Raw genomic sequence first — 13,742 nt, 5'->3', positions numbered from 1 at the left:
CCACGCCGTTCAGAAGCCTTGTTTGGATTCATGTTTTTATAAAACACTGAGGTCCGGACCTCGGGGTCCTCAGTGGGAGCTACGGTCCTGGGTGTCAGCAGATCCGTGAGATGGGAAATCTGTGCTCTGATGCGGTTTGGTTGAGGAGAATTCGAAGCAGGACTTTGCCACGATCCTGACACGGTCCTGGAATCGTGTCAGGGCGGAGGAAAGTGTCTTGGAAGCGTGGATAACAGCGGGATAAATCTTTCTGGTGAGTAGGACGAGGGCAGGACTTCACACCGAAGATTTCCCCAATGATTGGTGATCCTGGTCGTGGAGGACGCCGCCTGCCTGAACTTTTTTGGGGTCTCTCTTGTAATCTTGTAAAGTCCCTACAAAGTTTTCAAAACCCAATTTTAGAACTTGGAATCTTGGGCGAACCCAAACTGAACCCCCGACCAGGGATTAACCTCTGGGACGAGTCTGCAGCCAAATCAACTTTTAAAAAGTCGAGCTGAGGTTAAGTTGACCTTTTCTCTCTTTTCTCTTCTTTTAAAGAAGTTCCTGAATCTAAATGGAGCTCAGAGTTCTGCTAAAAGCTGCTGTTTTTCCAGGCCGGTTTGTTTTGGAGCGTTCTGTCTTTATTTGCTTTATCAGAGCAGAGCAGCTCCCAGCAGGCCCCGCTGACTTCAGCCTGCACTCGTTTATCGTCCCGCTCCTCCTTCCTCCTCCGTAACATCTAGTTACCCTCCGCCTGACCTCCTTCTCCGCTCGCCGTGATATTTCCACAATCATTCTTTTTGAGCCTTCTCTCGTTGCGTCGCTCTCCGTCTGCGCAGCGTCTTAATTGACAACAGAGACCCCTGGTTGAACCACCGCCGCTCTCTTCTTGTTTTGGTTCCTCTCTCGCTTTCTTCTTCTTTTTTTTTTATCACATTTCAGTCTGTCACATTCTAAGCAGGTAGCGGGATTAACGTCATTGCTGTAAAAATAAGCAAGGAAAGATGGAAAGGGAGAAGATTATGGGGGGGAGAAATGGAAAGAAAATAAAAGAAACAAACAAACGACTCTTCGGGCTTTGGGTCGAGAAGCAACTCGACGGCGGAGCACGGCGGAGCACGGCGGCGGCGTTTTGATCAGCGGTCCCCGACCGGTTCGTTATCAGACAGTGTTTTCACGGAGCAGCCTTTAAAGGTGCGGCGGATAAATACAACAAAATAAAACGATATGACCGGCATGAAACAGGGGTAACGTAAATCCAACGTGTCCTCGCAGCTTTGTTAGCTGCGTCCTGGTATAACAGCTTCTCCTCCCCCTGATGATCTCTGTGTTTAAACACGCCCTTCAAAATAAGAGACACCACAACACCACACTCAGTAACCAGATCAGGGGTGTCCAATCCTGGTCCTCAGGGCCTCCATCCTGCAGGTTTTCTTTGTTCCTCTGCTCCAACACACCTGATTCATGGTTAAATCACCTCTTCATGTTCTGCAGAAGCCTGTTAATCACCCATTGATTCAGATCAGGTGTGTTGGAGCAGAGGAACAAGGAAAACCTGCAGGATGGTGGCCCTGAGGACCAGGATTGCCCACTCCTGATCTAGATGGTCCCATCTTCCAGAGACGTTTGTTTTGTACTTGTTTTGCTGCTTGTGGGTTTGTTTTTAGCGGTGACGGATCATGTGACCTCAATGAGCGTTCTGACACGCATCAAGAGGGAGTCAGAAACGGATGGAGTGGAGAGAATCTGGTCAGTTTTCCAAAATAAATGTCGTTCAGACTCCGAAAATTAAAAAAAAAATGGAAATACTTTAAGTTAATTATTCTTTCTCTGCGGCCCGGTACCAAATGACTCACGGACTGGGTACTGGTCCGCGCCCCGGGGATTGGGGACCTCAGGATTAGACCAGCTGGGAACAGGAATTGAGACAATCGGTGTATTCTTGGTGTGAAAGCTTGAAATCTTTTGCTGATTTCTGATGGAGTATCACGGCTGAAAGTCAAAAACGACTCCTTAATTTAAACCAATAAGACAAAGAAAGAATCTGAAATAAATAAATAATTAAACTTCAGCCTAACTTGGATCTAGCAGAGTTTAATTTAGTCATCCAGATGTTGATTTTAGGCGTTGGATGCATCTGCAGCCTTTGATGCCGGAGTTACAAGCTGAGATCATCCGATGATGAGAAACAGCAGAGTTACAGCCGTTTAGGTGCAATAACGTTCTCCACGATCTCATCCAACATGGATGGACCTGTTGCTGCTCGGAGCGCGTAATATCCACACCCTCCAGGATTTTGCGATGTTGCGATCGCAGCTATTAACGCAAAATCAAGCAAACCCCGCGAAATCGCAACTTTTTGCAACTTTAACTCAATATTTATTGTTTCTAAAGTGATTCTCCACCGTTTCTGCGGTCTAGTCTCTTCTTTGTGGGTTTGTGTAGCGTGGAATACAAAATAACCCCAAATAACTCAGGAAGAAGACACGTGACGTCACTTCCTGTTAACATCAGAATGCCGGGAGCGTGCAGGAGCAGCGACCGAAGCCAAAATGTGCGCTAATGCTTCACATTTGCCCACAAAGATTTCAGCAAACCAGTTTCCTCCCCAGCTGCAGCTGTTTTGCACGTCCTGCAGTGTAATCATGGAACATAAACGCATCGACAAACACTTTGTGTCTGCAAAACATGTGAGGAGAGCTGCAGACCAGGGACAATCCAGAAATGCTCATGAATGTCAGTTTAGAAGCTNATCAAAGTTCTCAAATAAAGCACCTTTTGAGAATGTCAATGTTTGTTGGTAATTATCTTACAAAACTAGGAAGGATTTTTGGTTTATATATTAAAAGTTATGGTTGTTTATTGATTTTAGTAAAAAAAAAATCGCAACTTTTAGGAAAATGTCAGAAATCCTGGAGGGATTGGTTAAAATTCACCCAGTGGTTCATGTATATTTTGCTAACAGACAAGACAGCGTTGACTACTTTAAAATTTTAAGAACAAGTCTTTTGCTCTCAGACTGTAAATTATGGATGACAACAAATTTATCTGAGCTGTAGCCGAGTCGCTGTGAATAAACCGTCAGCTTTCAGATAAATCGAATCCGTTCGTCTCCGCTTCTGTTCGCTGCTCGTTTCTCGGAGAAAACTTTGTTTTGTTTTGTTTTCACGGTTTCTGTCACCAGTTGTTTAGAGTGAATTAACCGTTTGAGTCGAAGTTAAATTCATGGATTCTGACAAGCAGCCGGCGGAGCTGCTGTTCCCTCGCTGACCTCTGACCTCTCCGCTCGAGGGGAACAAAGGATAACTTCCTTCGGCTGCGTGTGATGTAGCTGCGTGCACACGTCGGCCCTCGGAGGATTAATAAAGCTCAGCTCTGTGTTGTGGTTGCTGGCAGCAGGCAGATGGTTTTTGGTTTTCATTTACCTCCTGGCCCTCTGGTGGGAACGTGGAATCAAACGTGCGAGGCGGCGACGCTGTGATGTGCTAACGATGTGGAGTTACAAACAAATGTTGCAGCGAAGGCGGGGTTTGGCGAGGATCCAGGAGTCAGAGTCGGAGAAGAATCCCCCCCCCCCTGGGGAGACGGTAGCAGCCTGAGCGTCGCCTGATAACCCCTCGCCGCGACCCTTGACCTCCCGGCTTCGGGGGTTAAGTGTGAAGTCTCTCCCTGCGGAGCGTCACGTCGGATTCTGCTCCAGCTGAGACGAAACATGCCGCTTCCCAACTTGGGATCAGAGCTGGAATAATCAGAACCAGTGTCGTAACAACTGGATGCACGTTTAACCTTTTCGGAGTCGGTTCAAGATGGCCGCCATGGCCAGCTAACCGTGCATATCGCCCGCCGCCTTTCTGTGCCGGAGCGAGAAACTGAGATCTGATCTGTTAGCAGTTAGAGGGAAACGACCGTCAGCTACGACCACACCAACGTTTCATCGGAGCGCGGCAGGTTGTGCGTGTCAGCGGCGGCCATCTTGAAGTCGGGGTGAGGGTCATTCCCAACAACAAATCCTGATCTGAGAGCAGCTTTATTAACGACGAATCAGAAGCAGAAAGGTATTATTAGTAGCTTGGATAAAGATTTCCCCGTTCCCCTTCATTTTTTATGATTTTATTTCTTATTTTATATTTTTTTTAAGTCTTTCGTGCCTTTTAGTTGGCCTTTTATTGAAATATTTTAACTCTTAGTTGGCCTTCCGGTACTTTTAGTTTAGTTTATCTTCGCTTGTATCGTCTCTGATCTGCTCAGCTGAAGTTTTTAGTTCTTTTTATCCGTTTTTTACTTCTTAGATTGGTTTTCCTAATTTTATTTTCAGTTTTTCTTGTTTTAGATAAGTTTAATTTAGCTTTTTATATCCTGGTTTCCTAGCTATTATTGTGTTTTTTATGCCGACTTTGTATTCTTGTATTTCTGAACAGCCTTGTTGCTGAAAACTTTGATATAAATACGTTTTATTTCATTGTTGTTTTGGTTTCTAGGGCATAAAATAAGCTGCTGCATCGTTTCTGAGAAGCAGTTAACACATTTTTAAAGAAATATATATATATCTAAAGACTTTTTGTTTGTGAATATAAGGTCCAAATGCATGGATCTAATTGACTTTTGCATCCATTTTGGAAAGGAAGATCTGGTGGGACTTTTAAAAAGTTAGTCCCAGATTTGTTAGATGTGTTTGGAAACTCTCTAAAAAGTCTCATACCTGATTCCTAACCGGGCTGCCGTAACAGGAAGCAGCTTTTAGCGTCCTCCCAGAAATGTGGAGATAAGTGAGCAGAGAGCTGCAGATACAGGAGCTGACAGATGAGTGACAGCCGCTGTTGTTTGTCACGATAAAATAAAAACCACTGTCTGGACTTTCAGTGGGTTGGACTCCTGGCTGAAGGACAGATGGGACAAAAAGGGGACGAGATAACCACTGTGATGGACAAGTGTCAAGATGGCCCATCATTATTTTCTTCTTTTTGTTGTTTTTAAACCCTAAACATGCTTCTGGTAGACAGGAAGCAAGACCTGGGTGACTGGTGTCAGCGTGGGCTTTGTGCGCTGATGGTGACCTTTGACCTCTGGAGTAAAGTGGTGGAGCTGAGAGAAGCCTGGCTGATGACAGACACGACTTCAACCAAACTGTTTTCCGTGGAGACGTTTGAAAGCACTTTCTCTGCTTTGGGTAACCTTTAAACTTTGTGTCTGGTCTGTCTGGGCTCGTGTTTACCAAACAGATGTAACAAAGAGAAGCTTTTACTCTTATTTCTGCTTCCAAACTTACAGCAAGAATTGGGATTCGGTCCAAGTCTTTAGTCCCCCTGGACGCACGGACTCGGGCGTACTCATGTAAAATCAGGTGAAGTTAAATAGGAATATTTAAAGTTTGATAAAACGTTGGTAGAGTTCAGCCTAAAGCAGTGACAGAGATGTTTAATCCCATCTGTTGGCTGGTTAAACATCCAAGAAAGGTAAAGACCTTTTTAAATAAGAGCATAATGACGACACAAACAGTCTTAACATCCATTATGCTATCTTTAAAATCAATTTATGATTTGTATTTCAATTCTCTGTCACAATAATGGTGCAAATATATCATAAAAACTGGGTTTTTAGTTGTAGGTTGATGTCTGGAGATCATCTAAGGACCCCTGATTGGTGTTGGGTGACCCACATTGGGGCCCCGACCCCAACTTTGGGAATCATTGGCCTAAAGAATCAAAATGTTTTAAAATAAAATGAGTAACTAGACTTCATAGATGTCTGTAGACCATAAAAACAAACATGTTTGCATGTCAGTAGATCTTTATTTAGTTTTAATTCCAACAACAAATAGAAAAAAGGACCAATTTGTGTCATTCATGATCTGCAGGACATGAAGAGGTGATTTAACCTCTGAACCAGGTGTGTTGGAGCAGAGAAACAAGGAAAACTTGCAGGATGGTGGCCCTGAGGACCAGGACTGGAGACCCCTGGGTTAGAGGATCTAAACTTGAATCTTTTAGTTGAAAGAGCCAATTGTGGGTATTTAGTTGGACCGTATAAATCATGGATCTTTGGTTAGAGGATATAAACATGGGTTTTGAATAGAAGATCTAATTATAGATCTTTGGTTAAGGAATCAAATATGGGTCTTTCATTAGATCAGGGGTCTCCAACCCTGGTCCTCAGGGCCACCATCCTGCAGGTTTTCCTTGTTTCTCTGCTCCAACACACCTGGTTTGAATCAATGAGTGATTATCAGGCTTCTGCAGAACATGAAGAGGTGATTTAACCTCTGAATCAGGTGTGTTGGAGCAGAGAAACAAGGAAAACCTGCAGGATGGTGGCCCTGAGGACCAGGACTGGACACCCCTGGTTTACACGGTTTGGTTGGAAAGCCTCACCGCTGACGGGATGAAGGACCCGCCGTGGCATTGATCTGTAGAAACCCAGGAGGTCTTTAGTCTTTTATATTTTTGAAAGGCTTCAGCTCGATGATCCTTGCGTGACTCTCGAATACCTTGACTACCAGTTAAATATAAACGCCAGCGGTCACCTGACCCATCTGACCCAGGTGTTGGCCCCTGATGGGACCTAATAATTCACCTGCTCTAAGGGTTTAATGTCATGGTGAACCATCCTGTTCCCACTTCATCAGATAGGAACTGACTTCTGTTTCCTGAATCATTTTGGGGATTTCTCGATACCTGGGTAGCTCTTTCCGTTAAAATAATTACCAGTTAATTAATGGAGCCAACAGCAGCAGTTTCCTGGGTTTGGGTTTCTAATTTTACATTTTGACAGCAGCGTCTTACGGATAAACGGACAGGTTGGAGGACAGTCGAGATGGACAGGTGCCAAGCTGGCTGCTGCGTTTGATAAAAGTCCAGTCCACTTTCCCTGCTTTTAGTGACCTCTGACCTCAGATTCCAGCAGCAGACGGACAGCTTGGAGAGCTCGGGTAATCGTGGCAGTTCACGGGGCGTAAAGAGCACTGAATTTATCCCGAAGCGCCTCGGGTTCGCCGCGCTCGGTCGCACATTTCTCTCCTTTTAAAGGTAGAAACTTTGCGTAACCCAAAACGGCGCTCGTGTTCGCAGAGCGTAAACGTGATGGCGTTCGGCCAGCGGTCCCAAACGAATAAATCCCGCTTACAGCCGGAATAACCATTAACAACTCTGCAAAACACGGAGGGATAAGTGAGCAGAAGGTCCGGGCGGAGAGGTGGAAAGAGAAACGATGTCACGACCGAGAGGAACGACAAGTTCGGCGAACGGAGGGAAGAGAACCAAAAAAAAAAAAAAAACAAAGATTGAGAGGTTTGAAGGTGGAGAAAACAAGACGTGAGGGTAACACATCACTTTGTTTTCGTGCTCGTCCCCCCCTGGAAGAATAAGAGGAAGCAATAATCTGTGTGTGTGTGTGTGTGTGAGGAGACGGCTGCGATAGCGCGGGGGAGGTCACGGCGAGGTGAGGTGAGGGGGAGCGCGGCGGAGAGGAAAGTTCAGCAAGAGGTGAAGAAAGAGACCTGACGTTTTCTCCGAGTGTGTGTGCTCCGGGTGAATCCAGGGTCAGGTGTGTGTGTGTGTTTTCCAGCAGGACCTGCTGCTGGATCGCATGTGGCTTTTTTTTTTTATTTATTTTTTATTTTTGTTGTTTTTTTGGAAGCCCGCACGTCTTTTTCCATTTCCAGGAATTTTATCTGTTTTTTCTCGTCCGTCTCTCCTGCAGGAATCTTTCTGTTTCTGACCTTGAATCCGTCTGTCGCTCGGTTCTGTTTCCTTTTCCGTTTTTTCTTTTAATGACAGTTTCTAAAAAGGAAAATAATAATATTGTTTAATTTAAAAAGCTGACTGTTACCAATTCAACGTCACCAATTGAAATTAGATTCTTTTACTTTCATTATCTCAACCTCTTACGGTCTTATAATTTCTCATTTTACTGAGTCTGACTGCGTTGGATTGAATTGGAATTGGACTAAATCAACCAGAACTGGACTGGATTGTGTGTAAAGAGATTCGATTGAAATTAGACCCACTCAGATTGAATCAAGACTGTATTGACTTGGATTGCATTAGTCTGTGTACGCTGGGATTTAAGTCCAAACCTGACCGCACTGGATTGAATTGGGGTTATGTTCAGATTGTTTAAATCTAGTTTAACCAATTGGAATTTGGTTTAATTAGACTGGATTGAACTGGATTGTAGTCAAATGGATTTGAATCCAAATCTGACCTCGTTAGATTAAATTGAGGTACATTTAATTGGATTAAACTGGATTTATTCAACTGGAATTTGGTTGTGTTGGATTATGTTGACTTCGACTGAATTTAGTCATGTTGAATCGTATTAATTGGACCTCAGTGACATTAGATTGAATCAAGACTGTATTGACTTGGATTGAATTAGTCGGTGCACGTTGAAAATTAAGTCTAAACCTGACTGCACTGGATTGAATTGGGTTTATGTTCAGATTGTTTAAATTTAGTTTATCCAATTGGAATTTGTTTTAATTGAACTGGATTGTGGTCAGAGGGATCCAAATCCAAATCTGGCCTCATTAGATTGAATTGAAAATAGATTTAATTGAATTAAAATGGATTTATTCAACTGGAATTGTGTTGGGTTAGATTGTATTGACTTGGATTGAATTGGATGGTTATTAAAGGGTTTTGAATACAAATCTGACTGCATTTGTATGAATTTGGGTACACTGAATTTGAATAAATCTGTTTATTTTTTCAACTGAATTGGATTGAACTGGGTTGGGTTCAAAGGAATTTTAATCGAATCCACCTTATCAATTGGTATCAGATTGAATCAGGCTGTGTACAGCGGAGTTTGAGTAAATTTGGGCACATTTCGTTTGGAATTTGATTGATTTGACTGAATTGACTCGGACTGAACTGGATTGTGTGTAACTGGATTTGAATCCAAATCTGACTGCACTGGATTGAATTGAAACTTGATTGACTTTAGTCATAAAATATGACCTTAAAGTTTGAACTGGGTTAAATGGCACTGTGTGAGATTGGTGTTTGCGTTCAAATCGGAACTGAATTGGATTGAACTGGGTTGTGTTTAAAGGGATTTGAATCGAAGTCTGACCTTATCAATTGAGATCAGATTGAATCAGGCTGTGTATAGCGGAGTTTGAGTAAATTTGGCCACATTGTGATTAAATAAAGTGAAATAACTCGTTTGGAATTTGGTTAATTCAACTGAATTGACTTGGACTGAACTGGATTGTGTGTAACTGGATTGAATTGGAACTTTATTGACTTTGGTCATATTTTATCCATTTGAATCTGGGTTAGATTACACTGTGTGAGATCGGTGTTTCAGTTTAAATCGAACTGAATTGGATTAAACTGGACTTGATCAGGCTTTTTAAAAACAAATTCTTAATCTAGACTCAAACTCTATTGAACATATTTGAGTTTTATGTCAGAAAGATCAAAGAGTTTCCAAACAAGCGACAGATCTGCTCAGGTTTACTTTGTTTGTGATAAATTTGTAGATTTTTCTGAAAAGATCAAATATTCTCTCGCTCCCTGGCCGCAGATGGAAAAACTGAACCGTCGTCCCGTCTCTGTGTCTAATTAACACGGCTCCTTGGCGTGACCTCGTGCGTACCTGTTTCTGGGCGCTCACGCCTGTTTGTACTTGTTTATTCAAGAGGATTAACGGGTCAAACCTCGGCCAGGCCAGGGTGAACTTGAGGACAGGGAGAGGGGAGCCCGGCGGTAAAAGGACCCGAGGAGAGGAAAGCAGATAGGAGATAGTCGGACGGAGGACAGAGGACAGAGGACGGAGGACAGAGGACGGAGGAAGCATTCGTCTTCGCTTTGAAGGCCGGCTGAACTTTTGCTGGATGTAGAAAATATTCAGGACACTTCCTGTTTGAAGGAGTCACTCCACTCGTAGCCGTGACCTATTTGCTTTGATTTATACCAGCCGTAGAAACGACTGAGGTCCTCGTGCTCCCGTTATACTATTGTTTAAAAAACAATGTTACTAATTGGAAGATTATTTGTTTAAACGCTTCAATTGAACCGCTTTGTACCCTCAGTCTCCCACATTCAGGGTTTATTCTACTGGAACACACTTTTAAAATGAAGAGGAGTAGATTTGGACCACTTTTTTCGATAATTCTTTATCATCATTTGGATTTATTCAACTGGAACCTGATTGGATTGAACTGGATTTGAATTCAAATCTGATCTCATTAGATTGATTCGAGTTACATTTAAGTGGATTAAATTGGATTTATTCAACTGGAATTGAGTTGTATTAGATTATGTTGACTCTGATTGAATTTAGTTATGTTGAATCGTATTAATTGGACCTACTCAGTTGGATTATATTGGGTTTAGACTACGTTGACTTGGGTTGAATTACTCTATGCATAGTAGGATTTATGTCCGAACCTGACTGCACTGGATTGAATTGGGGTGTATTCAGATTGTTTAAATGGAGTTTATCCAATTGGAGTTTGGTTAAATCAGACTGTATTGACTTGGATTAAACTGGATTGTAGTCAAAGGGATGTGAATCCAAATCTGATCCCGTTAGATTGAATTGAAAATGTATTTAATTGAGGTACATTTAATTGGGTTAAACTGGATTCATTCAACTGGAGTGGGGTTGTGTTGGATTATGTTGACTTCGATTGAATTTAGTCATGTTGAATTGCATTAATTGGACCTCAGTGACATCAGATTGGATTTAGACTACGTTGACTTGGATTGAATTAGACTGTGCACAATGAGATTTAAGTCCAAACTTGACTGCACTGGATTGAATTGGGGTTAGGTTCAGATTGTTTAAATTGAGTTTATCTAATTGGAATTTGGTTGAATTAGACTTGATTGACTTGGATTGAACTGGATTGTGGTCAAAGGGGTTTGGATCCAAATCTGACATAATTATATTGAATTTAAAATGTATTTAATTGATGTACATTTAATTGGATTAAATTGGAATTGGGTTGGATTAGTTTGTGTTGACCTGGATTGAATTTAGTCGTGTTGAATTGTGTTAAATTGGACTTTGTGGGATTTAAAACCAAACCTGACTGCGTTGGATTAAACTGCAGTGAATTCAGACGGTTTTAAAATGAATTTATCCAGTTGGATAAATTGGTTGAATTGGACTGTGTTGACTTGGAGACGTTTTCCGTCAGCGATGTCAAACTACAGCTCACAGTTTAAAGTTTACAGGAACTAAATAATCGAGGATTTGAGGTGTCTGCGGCAACTTTTCTGTCAAAATAGTGGCTCAATTTTGCACGAAACACATTCAGCCGCCTTTCTGAAACATCTTGAATTGGATTCTTTAAAATCCACCCAGTGGTTCACGGGATATTTATCTAACAGACAGCTGAGTTCAATAGTTTGATTTTATTTACTTGATTAATGAACATCAGAAATAAACACAAAGTGTATAAAATGCATGGTCCAGTTGTTTTATACACCTGGATCAAAAGACGAAACGACAAATTAAACCATCCTTGATGCCAACGTTTAGACAAAGATCTCCTTCATTGTATAGTTCTGGAAGTACACATTCAGGATGACGCTCAGCTACTACCACCCCAAGTTTTAGCTGTGGAGGCCATCTTGGATATTTTGCTAACAGCGCAGGCAGACGGACGCTTTGAGCTTTGGAAACCAAACAGAGATCAAAAGCTTCGGCTTTCAGAAACCCAAAGCCCGACTCGTCCAGGATCCACGTGGGTCTCTTCTGCTCCTTTCATCCTCGCCGTTCTGTTTCCTGTTTGCCTCTATCTCCTAACGCTCGTTCATCCCGTTCTCTGGGTCTTATCTGCGTCCTGCTGCCCTTCCTGTCCTCTCCTCCTCCTCCGCCGCCGCCGCCATTCGGTGTCTGTTTCCAGCTCCACTCTCTCATTTTCTCTCCATCTTCCCCACATGTGGTTTTGCTCTCCGTCCCTCCTCCTCCTCCTCCTCCTCCTCGCTCACATATGGTTTCCCTCTCTGGATCTGCGTGTTTGGTGTTACCCAGAGTTCACTGGGGCTCCCTGCTCACGGCTTCGCCCGGTCCTGCATGTGTTCGGAGTTCAGCAGGTTACGCAACACTCGGGCGGAAGATGGCACCTCTCCGTTAGCAAAACATCTCAGGGACAAGGTCACAGATTGTAATGAAACTCACAGAAAGGTTTTGGAAAGACGGCTCAGTTGTTCAGATATTGAGCTCATGTTTGTTGTGGTAGTAGCTGAGAGTCGTGCCCATCGCTGCTTTTAAAGTTGGCATAATAACATAATGAGGTCACAAAATTGAAAAAAACATGAAAAAAAAAAGATTTTTGTGTAAAAATGAGTCCATAAAGACGCCATCTTGTGACCTCAGTAACTAAAACAACAAATAATCTTAATCTCCCTTTTAAATCGACCGTTTTTCGCTGCTGGGAAATCCCTTCGTATAATCAGGGTCTTTGTGAAGCTTGAGGATTCCCGAGCTTTCGATCCGGCTGGTCTCCAGGAGATAAATCCCCAAATCCCAACAAACTGCGTCTCATTTTGAAGCGTTTCAGACGCAGAATTTGAAAATATTTTACTCGATATCAAAAACAAAAAAACTCATTTTTCCAGAACAGGTCACACAATCCTTGAATGTTTGTCTGCGACTGATTCATTCAAGATGGCCGCCACAGCTAAGTCAACGCCGTCAGTTTTACAGATGTTGAGCTAACAGTTGGTTATGATAAGATGGTCCCTTTAAGCGTCCCTTTAGGGACTGTTTGACCTTCGATTGTCCCTCCGGGTCCCTGACTGTCTCTGAATCTCCACGTCTGTTCAGTTGCTGGACCTCTTCACGCTCTGGGATTGGTCGACCTACCTGGCGGACTACGGCAAGCCCAGCTGCAGATACCTGCGAGTCAACCCGCACACGGCTCTGGCCCTGCTGGAGAAGTGAGTGACCCGTTCGCCCCGCGGCTCGGAACCCGGGTCCGAGTCGCTGCCGGGAGGTTTGCTCCACGACCTGAGATGTCGGTTAAAGTTGGTGTTTGTTCATCAGGGGGTCAACTTTACAATAAAGGCTTATTAATGCTTTATAAGCAGGTTATAAACACTTTATAAGCTCATGTTAGGAACATCCTTCCTATCTAATTATTAGGATCCAATGACTGGTTATTATTAGTTAGGTTAGATTAAGTTTGGTTAATCTGCCACTGGAGGAGTTTCTGGCGCTTTTTGTCCTAGCGGAGTTGCCGTAGCACGACTTCTTCGCCTTCATTTCGCTGAACCCTGGAAGACGCCTGTCTGTAAATAACAGATGAATCACAACACGGCCATCTTTAACGTTTCGGTTTGTGATGAACTTGACGCTAACGCCGTTAGCTTCTCTATGGCGTTTACAGTGTTGAGTTAGCATCTATGCTAACGGCTGGTCAGCGGCTTTCCGATATGTCGTTGTTCGCTTTATTAGACGTGAAACTATATAAATAAGGCGATAATCAAAATGCATTTTAGCTGTTTTATGATCAAATCGAAGGCTCCTCTGAGGTTTACAGCTTAAATTACTGGATTGTTAACTATTTGTTAATATTTCACAAGAGTAGTTTTATTGTAAAGTTGTACCCAAACAGCTTTATTTAGAAGTTATTTGTGCTTACAACAGTTCGGATCTTTTAAAGCGGGGTTCTGTGTAACGATTGTGAATAGTTAATATCTCACCTGACCAGACTGACGAGCTAACGGCTAATCTGAGGTCAGTCCGGTCATGAAGTGTTTCTCCACAGAGGTGAGATCAGGGGTGGAAATTAGCACCCGCCA

The 13,742-nt window shown here is 42.9% G+C and overlaps 1 protein-coding gene across 1 annotated transcript in view; it reads left to right on the top strand.

The window, feature by feature from the left end:
• The window catches only part of exoc6b (exocyst complex component 6B), a 108,120-nt gene that overhangs the window by 90,032 nt on the left and 4,346 nt on the right, over positions 1-13,742 (top strand). The window contains exon 20 of the mRNA XM_037976724.1: positions 12,766-12,878. Coding sequence (XP_037832652.1) covers positions 12,766-12,878 — 113 coding nt within the window. The remainder of the gene's footprint in view (positions 1-12,765; positions 12,879-13,742) is intronic.

The sequence above is a fragment of the Kryptolebias marmoratus genome, linkage group LG7, assembly GCF_001649575.2.
Source record: "Kryptolebias marmoratus isolate JLee-2015 linkage group LG7, ASM164957v2, whole genome shotgun sequence".
Lineage (NCBI taxonomy): Eukaryota > Metazoa > Chordata > Actinopteri > Cyprinodontiformes > Rivulidae > Kryptolebias > Kryptolebias marmoratus.
Note: the sequence above shows the minus strand (reverse complement) of the source record. Positions and strands in the feature narration are given on the sequence as shown.